The sequence below is a fragment of the Mytilus trossulus genome, chromosome 3 (assembly GCF_036588685.1).
Source record: "Mytilus trossulus isolate FHL-02 chromosome 3, PNRI_Mtr1.1.1.hap1, whole genome shotgun sequence".
Taxonomy (NCBI): domain Eukaryota; kingdom Metazoa; phylum Mollusca; class Bivalvia; order Mytilida; family Mytilidae; genus Mytilus; species Mytilus trossulus.
Genome location: NC_086375.1, coordinates 56,443,198 through 56,458,823, shown reverse-complemented (window position 1 = coordinate 56,458,823; position 15,626 = coordinate 56,443,198). Strand labels below are relative to the sequence as shown.

General features: G+C 31.4%; 1 protein-coding gene across 1 annotated transcript in view; it reads right to left on the bottom strand.

Moving 5' to 3' along the window:
- LOC134711919 (uncharacterized) overlaps nucleotides 1–15,626 on the bottom strand; it is a 46,898-nt gene that overhangs the window by 28,985 nt on the left and 2,287 nt on the right. Inside the window, exons 3-14 of the mRNA XM_063572909.1 lie at nucleotides 15,193–15,315; nucleotides 11,344–11,465; nucleotides 10,548–10,606; nucleotides 9,852–9,938; nucleotides 9,256–9,294; nucleotides 8,756–8,843; nucleotides 7,473–7,577; nucleotides 6,414–6,593; nucleotides 5,539–5,647; nucleotides 4,922–4,956; nucleotides 4,502–4,565; nucleotides 1,577–1,719 (exon numbers count right to left, since the gene is read on the bottom strand). Coding sequence (XP_063428979.1) covers nucleotides 1,577–1,719; nucleotides 4,502–4,565; nucleotides 4,922–4,956; nucleotides 5,539–5,647; nucleotides 6,414–6,593; nucleotides 7,473–7,577; nucleotides 8,756–8,843; nucleotides 9,256–9,294; nucleotides 9,852–9,938; nucleotides 10,548–10,606; nucleotides 11,344–11,465; nucleotides 15,193–15,315 — 1,154 coding nt within the window. The remainder of the gene's footprint in view (nucleotides 1–1,576; nucleotides 1,720–4,501; nucleotides 4,566–4,921; nucleotides 4,957–5,538; nucleotides 5,648–6,413; nucleotides 6,594–7,472; nucleotides 7,578–8,755; nucleotides 8,844–9,255; nucleotides 9,295–9,851; nucleotides 9,939–10,547; nucleotides 10,607–11,343; nucleotides 11,466–15,192; nucleotides 15,316–15,626) is intronic.

Sequence of the window (15,626 nt, the reverse complement as noted above, 5' to 3'; positions counted from 1 at the left end):
TATCTTTCAAGTTATTTAAACCAGACTCAGTAGCTGCAGCCTTCCTGCGTATCATATGGTTAAACGCACCTGTGCGTCCTACCTGATCAAGAGACTTTGTCGAAATTGCAAACAAGTCCTTCACCATTTGACAAGTTTCATCACTAACATTTTCATTTTCAACCCTCTCTAATAAGGTTCCTAATGTTTGTTGCATATACAACACTGATATAATACCCATACGTGAAGCCACCTGCCCTTGATAGGCTAGATTCTCTATCTGTTTTAAAGGTTGAGTAACCAACTGCTTATGTTTGTCCCATGACTTAACACTATTTGTACCATGAACAGTTCTTATCATTGGTTCTAATAAATCATCCAAACTGGGTACTTGCAAAAAGCTTTTAGATTTATCATTAACCGGAAAACAACTACGGTATTCATCTTTATAAGCTGTAAGTTTCTCTGGATTTTTAGTTCTCCAGGAACGTTCTAGAATTCTAACCTGTGCCTCATCAATGATCAAGCCACAAGAATTATCAGAAGATTCTGAAGGAATATCTTCCTTGAAAAGTTTAGACAATAAATTTAAATTATCTGACTGCTTGTCTACAGTTTTATTGTTATTATTATCAATGTTACTTGTTTGTCTCTGATTTGACTGACTTTCAACATTGTTACTAATAGTAGGTTGAGTTTGTAGATATTGACTAAATCTTTCAACATTTCTAGATTTATTGCCAGCCTGAGAATAAACAGGACTACTGAGGCCACGAGAATATTCATCCTCTGATGAACATAAACCAAGTAAATCAGCCTTTTCACGACTGTCTATATGAAGAGAAATTTCTGACCTATTGTCAAAATCAATATTTCTGATAATTCTAGGACTTCCCAAGTCCTCATCAAGATTTGCATTCAAAGAAATTACCGGTCTACGCTCCCCTGTACTTGGGACGTTATCCGAACTTTGTTCTCTCTGCGTGGCTAAACCACCAGATTGAGAAACCTGTGCAACAGTCGAACTACCTATAGTAGCACATGACTTGTTCATAACAGCAAATAACATATCCATTTTCTTATCAAACCTGTCTTCCATACTGTTTAACTTATTCTCAAGTTCAGCCGTCTTTGACACACGTTTCTTTTTCTTTGAAGAAGCGTCTTTTGTTGTCCTCGCCATTTTTTTCACAGAAAAATCACCCGTTGGCGTTTCACCTGCACTATCTGAATCTAAAATTTCAGCATTTGCGTCAGTCAGTGAGTGTCTATATTCTTCAGCCATCGTCCGATATGAGCGGACGATAATATTAAACGTACATAAATAAAAATTGCAACGACGAGACTATTATAGAAAGTCTCAAAGTGAGAACGTCTTATTTTGTTGCCGCCGAAAGATAAACTGAGGAGGCATTCACCCGGATGATCAATGTTAGATAGATGTTTGAAATCATCCAGGTGTTGCGAGTTATGAGAACGTTGTAAGGGAGATAATCCTTATGTATATTCCTTGACTGGTAAGTAAAAATATATATGATATAAAATAACAATGTAAGTTTGTTTGTTTTATTTTCAAGAATAGAATACTAGCACTTACCCTCATCTTGTCCAAAAAATCTTCCACTGATTCTTCCTTTTTCACCATAGTAGGAATAATGCACTTGCATAAACACTGACCAATATTTCCTCTTGTTTTCATATTTTGATTCTTTGCTAATACATCTGTGACTTGAAGTAAAGCTAGAAAAGAAAAAAATTCACAATAAAAGCTTGTAAAATAAGAATTCAAAGAAGTTTTATTTCAAATCATGCTAAATTTGTTCCTATATTTTTTTATTTTTATTATTGAAGAGTTTAGTAATGGCCATTTATTTCTTTTGATTATAGCACAGGTAGACGAGTTAGTATACACGGTGACTAGTATGTTGTCACCTGATGATAACACAGGTAGCCGAGTTAGTACACACTGTGACTAGTATGTTGTCACCATCACCAGATTAGCATTACTATGTCTCAAATTCTGTGTCATTCGTTACAGGAAAGAAAGAAATCTTATAACATAAATTGAAAATAACAGATGATGTTATGAAAAAAATAGTTTTGTTTAAATTGTACGAGCCCATATTTTTGGTTGCATTCTATCTAAATATGCACCTTTATCTTACAATATGTGTGTAAAATGCAAGTGGTTTAATGAGATCAAATGTTATAACATAAAACACTATTTTTAATATAGACAATGATAACAATAAGTGCAGTACCATCTATTTACATGTCAGACAATCTCTGTATGGTGCAATTTATTTTTTGTAAATCAATTTGCAGGGTTTCCCTGGGTCAATTATTTTTTCGCCACCTCTTTCACCAAAACAATGTTTTTCGCCACTTTAATATTTTTTTCGCCAAATAACATAAATATATTTTTCGTTTAAAATTTACCTTTTTTTCTTACACCCCCCCCCCCCCCCCCCCCCCCCCATTTTCCCTGAAATTGAAATAAGATGATTTTGCCCCATTGTGTCTATGATTATTCTCTCAAACTTATTTTAGAGTCTACATTGTACTAAGAAGTGGTTGTCACAACTAAACAAAACCTTTCATTACATGAAATTGATCCCTCATTTAATATGTAGTCATTAATTGAAGGGCTACTCTCATTCGAGGAGCTGTTCCCAACCTTTTCGATAGATTTCTTCATAACGACAGTTTTCTCTTCTTGACCATCGTAAATGAAAAAGTTGAGACGTAAAACTATGCTTGAAACACGTGTGTCACTCAACAGACTTAAAAGTAGTCTCCCTATTCAATTACTTATATTTAAGTCAAAGGATAATTAAAGTTTTAAATCGAAGATTTGCTTTTGAACATTTTTCGTCACAACAACAGCTTTCTTTTTTAAACTATCTTTAAAAGGAGAGAAGACGTCAACAGTTTGCTTCAAACATGTGTGTCCCAAAGTGGCAAATAAATTCTTTGGGTGACATTTAGCGGAAGCCATTTAACCATATCAACTGTCAAACAATTCAATTATAGCGAACCCTATTGAACTTTTCTATAGATTCACCTGCAAGTTACCTGTCCATTTAAACTTTTGTAAGTTCTATTGTCCCATCTAACAAATACAACAGGTATTGTTCTCTGTATAGTTTATTCACCAGGACCTTTAAATTTCTTCTAAGAGAAATATATCACTCATTGATTAATTTACCTGAGTAAAAAATTTATCTGCTAAATTAGATGGAAATAACATGTGTACTATTTATAAAAAACTGTATATGAGTTTGAATGTATTATATTTTCAATCTGTTGAATGTAAACACTGATTCAAACATTAATAAAAGTTGATTCCTAAAAAAAATTAACATTATTCCTATTTCCAAAAACAAATTGATAAAAAAAAAACTACAATTGTTGATGTTTACATATTAAGTCCTTCTTAAAAGTATTCTATAACTAAACAAAAACTAAAAAATGCAAATTTTCATACGAACAATACTTTTTATTTTAAAAACAAACTGTTTATGATTAAGTTATTATTTATTTTGAACATATTGAAAAAAATATTATAAATGTTTAATAAACACGAAATCACAGGCATTTTTTTTTATGTGAAACATGTAATTTCTATCAATTTAGCAGATAAATTTTCTACTGAGGTAGATTAATCAATGAGTGATATATTTCTCTTAGAAGAAATTTAAAGGTCTGAGTGAATAAACTATACAGAGAACAATACCTGTTGTATTTGTTAGATGGGACAATAGAACTGCCAAAAGTTTAAATGGACAGGTAACTTGCAGGTGAATCTTTAGAAAGGTTCAATAGGGTTCGCTATAACACCTTTATTAACTAGTCCTTTGTTGTCGATAGCTGTAAAATGCAATCAGCTGATTATTGATTTTCTGTCCAAATCTTAATGAGTTCAGGTGAATTCCGAGAAACTTGAAAAAAAGTAAATAACCAAGATGGAGGAAAATAAATCGTTATATATATTTCTTTCGCCAAATTCTTTCGCAAATGACGATTTTTTTATCGCCACAATTATTATTTTTTCGAAATGGCGACCGCCAGCGGAAACCCTGAATTTGTAAATATTTCAACAACTTTCTAGACTGATATAATTGTATGTGAAGAATATCAAACATCTATTTTCCTTGCCTGAGTGAAACATGAAGATTTGTTCACACCAGAACACTGCTTTATGAGGGTGAACAAATCTGCATTTCTCCCTAAGCCAAGGGAAATGTTTTATTCCACTGCCTGTCCTTTTTTTTCAAAACATACACAAAAATATTTATATACCATCTACTTGTAATAATATGCATGACAAGAAAGTTTATAAACAAAACCGATAAAAAGTTATTAATAATTTTTTATAAAACAAGCATTTTACTTGTTTTTACAACTGAAATAATTTTGAACACAATAATATCACTTTTGTTATTTAAAATTTCTAAGGATCAAAATAACCATGTTTTCAAATGTAATATGAAACCTTGTAACCACTTTATATTTCACTCACCTTCCTGGTCATCTTGAAACAGTTTAAAAATAAATCTTATATGGCCTTCTTCAAAACATTTCACCTGAAAAGAGAAATATTCAGTGTGAAAAAAGTTCATCATTTTAAAACACAATTCTTATAAAATTTCTTTCTTCTAATCAAACTTAAGCGCTATTATCTGTTTGAGAAAAAAGAAGATATAGACCAATTCTTGATGGCTTGACCACTGATATAAGTATGAGCCATAAATATGCCATTGTATATTTAACATTAAGTTATAGACATATATAGCAAAGAGTTCATTTAAGATCATAGAGTGATGTCTGTAAAAAAATCTTCCTTTTTTTTACTCGCATGGCCAAATCATACATGCATGTGGTATGAAATTGTTCCTTTTAAATACCATAAGAAAAAAAACTTGAAGTCAAAATTACTTACAGTATTAGCTCTTTCTAAAAATTTCAATATCCAATCTGAAAAAAAAGAACAGCAATATGTTGTTAGACCAAAAGTACACCTAATGTTTACTTTGTTCAGGTAAATACTGTTTGTTCAGGTAAAAACTGTCATGATTTTATCTGTGTTAATATATAATATGTGAAGCTGTTATTCCATCAACATTTTTTTTGCAAGTTGGTTGAACTCCAGTAGGTTTCAAGTTGTAGAGGGTTATTTCTGACCGATGTGCTGCTTACAAATTATTGCAGTTCATTCAAAAGTCTGACCATTTTGCAATTGGTTCTATCAACCTAAACTGAAATTTGAACCAACTGCTCTGCTGTAGAAAAACAGTCAAGTCATCAAAGTGTAAGGTAATAAAATAAAGCATGTTTACAACCATATGAAACTTTAATAACACATACTTGCTATTTTATTATTATAAAATTAAAATTATTGTAAAATATTTCTATACATATCATTGTTGTAGTAAAAAGTCATCCCAAAGGCGACAAGTATTCATTTTTTAAAGGTTTGTAGTGTGACCATTGTAACCAATGACCTCCAAAACTCAAGCAAACAAAGTAACTGAGATATATAAAGGTGAAAAATCTTACCAAATTTTTGCTCTCTACAGCACAACTTGATGCAGTAATCCATATCCATTGACTCTTGGGGTTGGTCTTTAAGTATGTTTAATAAAGCTGAAATATTTTTTTCAGGATCCTGGAAAAAAAATATACAAATAAAATTTGGAGGCAAATTGCAATGTAAGATTATGAAACTCTAAGTAATTATTACTTTGTTAAATAATTGTTCAATCAATACATGAAATATATGCCAATTGTCCCTTATGCATAAATATCAAATAAATCATAAGATCACTTATCAGAATAAATATTTAAAGCAATGTCCTGGTAACTGAGCAATAAGAAAGAAAATCTATTGGTTTTCAAATGAATAAGTTAAGTCACTGTCAAGCATTTAATGTGTGTCATGTTTATTCAAAGCACCATGATTAACAATTCATTAAAAAAGAAGTAAGAAACTCTAGTTGATAAAGAGGAGTTATATCACTAGTATTTTTACAGCACTAGCATAGGGTCAATAGATTCTAAAATTTACAGGATGGATTTATTGATTAATTTTTTTTCTTTAAAGTTAAAGGAACACATTTTTTTTTCTTAAAAGGAAAGGAATAAAAATTCTGTTAACAAGACTTATACTGTCTCTTTGTGAAACACTAGTTGAACATCTAGACAATACATTAAAGACCTTGCACATGAAAAATGTACAATTGATATTTCAGAACAATTATTTTATATCATTTCTAAAATACAAAAAGAAGACAGAACCAGAAAACAACAATAATGTATCCATAGTACATGGATGTCCCACTCACACTATCATTTTCTATGTTAAGTCCATGTGAGCTAAAAATACAATAAACTAAGACCTCACCTGTTGATAAAAAAGAAATATTTAAACTAACCAGATTTAAGATAATAGACTTAATCATTTCCCTATTTATAATTTCGACTGGAACAACATCTTCCCACATCCGTAAAGTAGCATCAATATGTCCATGATATGCCATTCTCTGTATACAACTTCTTAATAAATTTGTTCCTCTTCCTCTTAGCATTGTAGAGTCTTTCATTGTATCAAAGATCTGAAATGATAACCATCTTTGTCTACAAGCTATTTATGAATAAATTCTTTTTTTTTAACATCATTTTGAAAGTGGAAGGCACTGTTTCTTTTATTTTACATTTTTGATTTAAGTAAATGACAATTTCCAGGATGGAAAGAGAGCATTGTCTTTTTTCTAGATGACAAATTTTACAGTCAAATGAATTGAGTGTGTATTCAAAGGTAGAATTTTTGGTTAGCTTGCTAGTTAACTGAACTGTAAAGACATTGTTAGGTTAGATATACTACCCTCCTTTCGAGTAGTCTAGTCCTACAAACAGATAGATTGGTTGTCTGTTAAGCTAGTCTACTGTTAAATGAGGATAGTTTACCAAACCTAACAATGACTTCATGGTTCAGCTAGCTAGAAAGCTTACCAAAGATATTACCTTTACCTACACACTCAATTCATTCTGCTTAAAAGGGTTCAACCAAACCCAGTGTCTTGTTTGTGATGTGTTGTAAGTGTAATATAACCAAGTTGACTTCTATTTATCAGTAAAAAGTTTATAATTTCTTTAGAAACTATTTTTTTTATCATGAGACAGATTCTTTGCAAGTTTCATAACATTCAATGTAGTTACAAACTTAACCTATCAGAAGGATGAATGAATGGAAAGAAAAAGATACAAAACAAGAAAACTTATTACCCTTCTGCTATTTTTTCTCATTTCAACTTTATTAATAAAAAAATTGTGAACAGAGAATATCAATACATAGAAATAATTATATGTCTGTTGTTTAATTGAAAATGAAATCAAAGTTAAAATGAAAAGATTTTAGGGCTAACAAATCATACAATATATGTGATGCCTATACATTTATGGATATATTTTTAACCTATTTCTGTAATTCTTACCTGAAAGGCAAGTTCTTCATGGCCATGATTCAGTGCTGTTACAATGGCATCAAATAACTGACTACTTAAAAATGATATTTTTTGTCCTTGTGGTTGTGAAATCATCTAAGTAAAACAAAATTGAAGCATGATTGATAAAAGTTAGATGTAATTTGTACATGTACCACTTAGTTCTTCTAAAGGCATCCTGAATGTGAATGTCTCATTAAACTGTAAAAGCAGATTCAGTAATTAAATATTAACAAGATTTCCTAGATATTATCCTCTAATAAAGGATTTTTCCTTCATGATAGTTGGTTAGTTTTGGTGTTAAATTTTGAAGACTTTGAAAGAACATTTTCAAAAGGTAAAATGGAAAATCTAAAATAAATTAACAAGTTTTCACCAATTTTAAAGCAACTGAAAGATTAAACTTAAGAAATAATTCCTTCGTGTCATGCTCTATGCTCATTTTAACATGGGTAGGCATTATATTTGTCGATATTTTACACTGAGCGTTAGCGAGGTGTAAAATGTGGTCAAATATAATGCCTTCCCATGTTAAAATGAGCATAGAGCATGACACGAAGGAATTATTTCGATTCTAATAGGACATATACAGTAATTTTATAGGTCGAAGTATACGAAAGTACCGTAAAAATGTTCAAGCTTTTCCCGTTTTTTTCCCCCCGAGTCTGTGCATTACATTTCATATTTGATAAGTTTAAAAACTACAAGCAGGGTAAATATATGTTGTTTTATAAAAAATATAATAAAAGTTTATTCCTGCTGCTTAAATGTATACATTTTAAAGGATAACGATGGAAATAACGTTTATATACACAGTAAGTTCGTGCACATGTGCCAAACATATTTTTTATGCTCATTAGAACACGGCTTTGTTTACAAAGCGTAATAAGGACGTCATATTAGAATACAAGTTTTTGCATGGTTTTTGTAATATCATCCTGTTGTACCTAAATTATGTTAACCATGCCAAGGCAGTTATTTCCCATAATTTGCAGAACATTTAAGAATGACTAAGTGTAAAACAACCTGTAATAGTCTGAGTAATTGCAATTGTGAAAAAAAAGATATTACAAGAAAAGAAGTTAACAGACAGAAGGCTGTTTGAAGCATATTTGTATTTAGTATTAACTTTCGTCTGATAACCACATCTTGCAGCAGTTCACCCCCCCCCCCCCCCAAAAAAAAAAACTATATGAATTAAGTTTTTTATTATTTCAGGATGATTGAGCATAAGTTGAAAAGGTGATCACTATATTATTGTCTTTTGGACTTACTTTTATAACTTCTTCTGTATTTCCTTTTTCTATATAGCCTTGTAATAATGAATTGTATGTTTCCAATGTTGGCTCTAATCCAGATTGTCTGTTGTTAAAGAAATAAATTTATTTATACAAACAGTAAAAAGAAGCAGAACATCTACAGTTTATTCAATGTAATTACTAATTGAATATTTCTATTTGGAGATTTATTGGGGTGTAAAAGAATTGACCAAAAGTACATTTTGAATGAATTGCAGAACCCTAAAAAAAACTACTAAAATAGGCATTCAAATCTTCTAATTACATTTTTTTGCAAGGACCATGAAATCACGGTACAAAAGAGGTTATTTTTATCATATAATCCTGTAGGGTAAGATAAAACCTTTCTGTGACAGCGCAATGTAATACAACAAACAATCAATCAATCCATCATTATAATCCTGAAGAGATTTGAGATTTCTTTTAATATATAAAAAAACAAATAAAATAAAACTGATCTTAATAACCAGACTTACCTCATCAATTCTAACATATTTACAGCACCCTCTACATCACTGTAAAAAATAAGATAATTATCAATCATAATATTAAGGTACTATAAATTCAGAAATTATTGAGAGGTTTGTATTATTGTGAAAAATGCCACAGAGTTGTAAATGCAATAATTTAATTCGCATTTTGAAATCTTTTATATGAATTAAACGAGATTTTTCTCAAAATTACAAAAATTTAAATGACAAAATTGCAATACTAAATGCACGCAATAATTTCTGAATTTACAGTATACTAAAGTGAAAATGCAACCCAACAACACAAGTTTACCATAAAGATTCCTTTTCTAATATGTAAAATGTTTGTCTTAATCATGATAGTGTTGAATAAACTTGTTTTAAAGACATAAATGTAAAATCAAAAAATATCCATGAAAAGACCTCTTGTTAGGCTTTAAGTCTGACAATATTTATTTAAGCATGATCAAGTTCTGTCAACAAACATTTTTCTCCAAAACTATCTTTATAATTAGAACAATCGAAATGGAATACAGAAATAAAAGCTGATAAAAATAATCCAGAGCCTGATAACAAATTGTTATTATGAAGTAAATACTCACTTTGCCCTGAAGTGTCCAATGATTAAGCTATTGAAAACTGTATCTGTTAGTGGAACTTTCATTTCTTTCATATGTTCCAAAATTTGACTGCAAATAAAAATGTATGAAAATACTTGCATTAACATCATAAACATGATAAAGCCTCAGTAGGTAAGCTCACAAACCCATTCCCTCTGATCAATAAGCAATGATAGCAGATAAGCAATGATAGCAAAACTGAGTCCATTGTTACCTCAGTTAGTTCAACATTTCTGATATTCCTAATTTTCAGAGTAGCCCTCCATGCAAACATACCAATCAAAATATATGACACTATTGATGCAAGATGAATAATTATGAGATTCTTGTACAAGCTCTTATTTAAATAAATGAAGATGTGCCTGCTGTTCATATAAACATTTTATTTATTATATGAAAAGTTTTTGCACTACATATAAATTTCTAAATTTTCTAGTTTTATAAATATGCTGATGATTTGAAAGTATCAAAAGTGAAATAAAATCTTCATAGAGTACAATTTTTCACTGCAAATGATTCATATATCAAAATAAAACTAAATCATAACATGATTTCAATTTCATTTGAAAATTTCATTTATTATCCTGTGGGGATTTAAAAGCTGTGGGACAAGCACACAAATTCTGAACACCCTCTCTCTCATTTTAACTATTTTCTGATAAAATCATGCATACAAACCTTGCTTTTTCTACATCTCCTTCTTCACAATAATGTGCAAGTATTAGTTGAAATGTCACCTTAAAGTAAAACAATTTTGCATTTATTTTATGGTTTCATAATAAACACAAATATAGAAAACTTAGAAACCAAAGCAACAAATTAATCATTGTGTAAATTTTTAAAAGATTAGTATTTCAAAAATAAAGAACAACCCCCTTTAATTGGTAATCTTTATTTTTCAAAACAAATGGCCTGCAATAGCTTTTTGAATAAAGGCAAGCAGCAGTCTTTGAAACTGAATAACTTTGAACAAATTGATTTAACAGTCTTAATTCAATATGCAACAAAAGATTTAAATTATGATTTAATAACATAGAAAATATCAATTAACACTTTATCTTCCAATTGAAATTTCCATCATCTAACCGTGTTACATTTGACCAAAAAGAACAACTCAAAGTGAGAAAATTTTATTTAATTAAGGAATGACTGTAATATTTTTTCTGTCTATGTAGAAATAACATGACAATATGGTGCACACTGAATAACGCACGTAGCAGGTTATTTAAAGTGTGCACCACATTTTTTTATGTTATTTCGAATAGGCAAACAAAATATTACAGTCATTTCTTATAATTTAATTCTTAATTCCATTTTAAACTGGAGTAAATCATGAAACATTGATGACGTCACGGTCACATGACACAATTATGTCTATGGGCTGATAAACAAAACGACGTCAGCCAATCAGAAGTCATGTTACATCCAAAATTATAGGAAGGGATTTGATTATAATACATGTAATAAGACATACCCTGTTTGGCTTTAATCCTGCCTTATCCATTTCAGTGAGGATGTCTGGTGGGGAAAATTTGTGTTGATTTTCTAAGTATACCATCAGCAAATTATTAAAGTATGATGTCTGTAATGGCAATCCTAAATTAACAGAAAAACAAGGGATAAGTAATTGAATAACATGTGAACAATATTAATTTGCTGTTTTTAATATCAAAATTTCTGGTTATCCTTTCAAGCACAGTATACACATATGTAAATGAATATTGTGCAGTAGAAATTACATATGCATCATTGAAAAGCTACATAAACAAAAGCAAACACACAGCAAAAATTTGGCTTGTAATTTTCTTTCAATTGGTTATTGATACCTACAAGTTATTGATGTCTGAAAAACTTAAACCATGGATTACATTGAAATATAAATGGCAAACAAATTTATTGATCAAATATTCAATAAGAGGCTGTCACAAAGAGAGCAAACCGGATTTATTAACATTTATTTGTGTCCTGGCAATATCACAAGAACCGTTACTGATGAATGGTGAAAGTGAAAATCGTCAATATCAAATTTGACCTCCATTTTGTCATTAGTATCAACATATTAAAATTTGAAAAGCTTAGATGGAATGTTTCATGAGTAAATGTAACAAGGTGAATGGAAACGTCATTTTACGATCTATAGCCCGCTGTACATCCCCATATCAATAACCAACATTTTTGTCACAAAAATACGGTTAAAAATGGAAAAATGAAAAATAGAATAGTAGGAACTTTAAAATAGATATTTAACCATTTAGAATACAAGTGAAACTGCGAGCTACTGCTCACTGATGATACCCCACCTCAAGTGGATAATATAAATAGTGCAAAAATATGCAAGTGTTTGGTAAACAGGAAGTTGTCGAGTGATGAATCTGAAAACGCATCACACGGTATAGCTGACTTATACAAATCCTGAAACCAAATTTAAGAAATCCTTGTATTGTAGTTCCTGAGAAAATGTGACGAAAATTTTCAACTTGGCTATCAGTGGCGTAGCTGCCGTTAGGCACTATAGGCATGTGCCTACACATAATTTTTTCACAATTTTTTTTTTTATTAAAAAAAATAATAAACAACGTTATCTGTAGATGAACGCCAGTGAAGTTGTCAAAACTCTTTGATTATCGAATGTCAGGTGTACACTAGCCTCTCGTCCTTAGTGAATGGAATATTGGATATAATTGAATGTTTTTATATGATTTTACCTTATACAGAAACTTTAAACTAGAACTTTGGTCATTTGTTGGTACTGATAATTTCACTTCTATGAACAAAAACTTGAATGAACCAAAACTTAGACACATGATTTTTTTAATTAATTGTTGTTAGTTTTCAACTAGTTTTCCACTTTGTCTTCACCCGACCTACAATCAAACCTTTGCCAATGTGGTCGTCCGTTTTGCCCACCACTTTGCAGGATGTATAAATACGCAGTCACGTCTGGTCAGAATGGGGACATTAAATCCGATGCCTAGTTGTTGAGAGAATGCCACTCTTTGAGGAGTTCGTATTTAGTCTACTGAAAAGCAAAATTTCTGCTCCTATCCAAGTAATCCATCATTTTCCAATGCATGCCATTTTCAAATTTCCAGACCTTCGTTCTGTACAGCACCTATTACAGGACCTAGCTCCCTGTTGCATTTATTGTAAAAAAAAAATAGTCCTGAATTTGCATAAATATTTGACACTGGATGTTTAAAAATCTATCCATCAACTAGCTTCCAGTAATTTTGAGTACTCTCAGATCTGCGTGTACATAATGACCACGATTATTCAAATTTCTAAGCAGGTAGGGATTTTACAGTAGAGGATATAAAGACATATATATATAATGAATTTCTTGAATTTTGTTACGATAGTATGAACAGATCAGAACTTTTGGATTAGGCATCGACTATGAATGTATGTGTTTGTGTGGCTTGGGTGAAGGTTTACTGAAGAATCAAAAGATTGATGGTTGATGTTTAGCCAAAAGGATAGTTTGATTATATAGTAATATCAGTGTTAACGACTTGCCTTTTTTTTATGAAGGATCGTCAATATGTACTATAAATTAAGTTAAATGTAAACAGTTGGTTTAAATGTAAACGGGAATCCACAGTTTGCATCCTGGGCAACTGAGGAAATTGTAAACAGGAAATATTTGGAATAAACAAGTATCAATTTAAAAAAAAAAAAAAAGTTAAATGTATATATCAGTCAGAACGGGATAGTCTTAGATATGAAAATACCAAACAGGGTGTACTGCTTAATTAAAGGGATACGCTGTTCTATGCTGGGCTTTGAAATATATACTTTTCTTTATTTCCGATTGTACTGCGTTTTTCACCAGTCAGATTTTACGGTAAATTATTCATAATTCTTCGAACTTTTCATCATGTATATTATAATTTCCATGATTAAATAACCAGTAAATTTGATATTTTTGTACATAAAATTTTGCAGCTAAAACGCTGAAAACCGTTTTCCGTCGGGGGGCTTTGCCCCCCTGAACCCCCTACCATGATGGGAGCCTTAAGCGGCCCCCAGACCCCCTGCCAATTTGTGCCTACAGTTGACTGAATACCTAGCTACGCCCCTGGCTATCATGTGTAAAATCATACAAGTGTTCGGTAAACAGGGAGTTGTCAAGTGATCAATCTGAAAACACATCACACGGTATAGCTGACTTAGATAAACCCTGAAACCAAATTTCAGAAATCCTTGTATTGTAGTTCCTGAGAAAAATGCAACGAAAAATATTCATGGGACGGACGGACTGACTGACGGACTGACAGAAGGACAGACAGAGGTAAAACAGTATACCCCCCTTTTTTAAAGCGGGGGTATAATAAGAGCAATACAGAAGGGCACACAGCAACAAGATCTATAGGGTACTGTAGAGGTGATTTACAAAGCCTATAACTGTAGGTGTAATTTATGAAACCCTGTGTAACCCCCGTTTATTATGCGGAGCCATTTTATTTTCTTAGAGTTACACTATCTTCACAACTAGAGGCTCTTAAGGGCCTGTGTCACTCGCCTTGGTCTATGTGCATATTAAACAAAGGACACAGATGGATTCATGACAAAATTGTGTTTTGGTGATGGTGATGTGTTTGTAGATCTTACTTTTCTGAACATTCTTGCTACTTACAATTTTCTCCATCTATTATAAACTTGGCCCTTTAGTTACAGAGGAAAATATTTTGCCAAAGTTTATAAAAATTTACCAAATTAATGAAAATTGTTAAAAACGGACTATAAAGGGCAATAACTGCTTAAGGGGTCAACTGACCATTATTGTTTATGTTGACTTATTTGAAGATCTTACTTTGCTGAACATTATTGCCGTTTACAGTTTATCTCTGTCTGTAATAATATTCCAGATAATAACCAAAAACGGCAACATTTCTTTATGAATTACCAAATTGGGAGTAGCAACCCAACAACCGGTTGTCCATTTCATCTAATAATTTCAGGGCAGATAGATCTTAAATGGAAAAACAACTTCACACCCTGTCAGATTTGCTCTAAATGCTTTGGTTTCAGAGTTATAAGCCAAAATCTACAATTTACCCCTATGTTCTATTTTTAGCCATGGTGGCTGCCTTGGTTGGTTGGCCGGATCACCGGACACATATTTTAAACTAGATACCCAAATGATGATTGTGGCTGAGTTTAGTTAAATATGGCCCAGTAGTTTCAGAGGGGAAGATTTTTGTAAAAGTTAACAAAGACGCTGGACGACGAACGCCTGACACCAAGTGATGAGAAAAGCTCACTTGGCCCTTTGAGCCAGGTGAGCTAAAAAAGAAAGCAGGTCTGACTCAGTGACTCTTACCACTTTTCTGTATGCATTCCCAAATCATATCTGTGTATTTCATTCTGTTATCTGGATGTAGCTGAGAGAGAGGTTCACCAGTGCTTCTAAGTACAAACATACCATCTTCAATATTGTCTAAGCCTATAAAATAAATGTATATTTACTTCAAAAAAACTTGTGTGCAACTTGGAATTACTCACTCCATAGTATGCTGTCATTTTAAATTTAACAAGAATGTGTCCATAGTAAACAGATGACCTTGCACTATCATATTCTTGGTTCAGGGGTCCACGAAATCTTGATCAAAACTCAATTTGGCATTGAAATTAGAAAGATCATATCAAAGGAAACATGTGTAATAAGTTTCAAGTTGACAAATAGCTTAACCTGAAGTGGGACAGACAGACAAATGGATGGACTAACAAATAGATGCTTAAACAGAAAAACTTAAT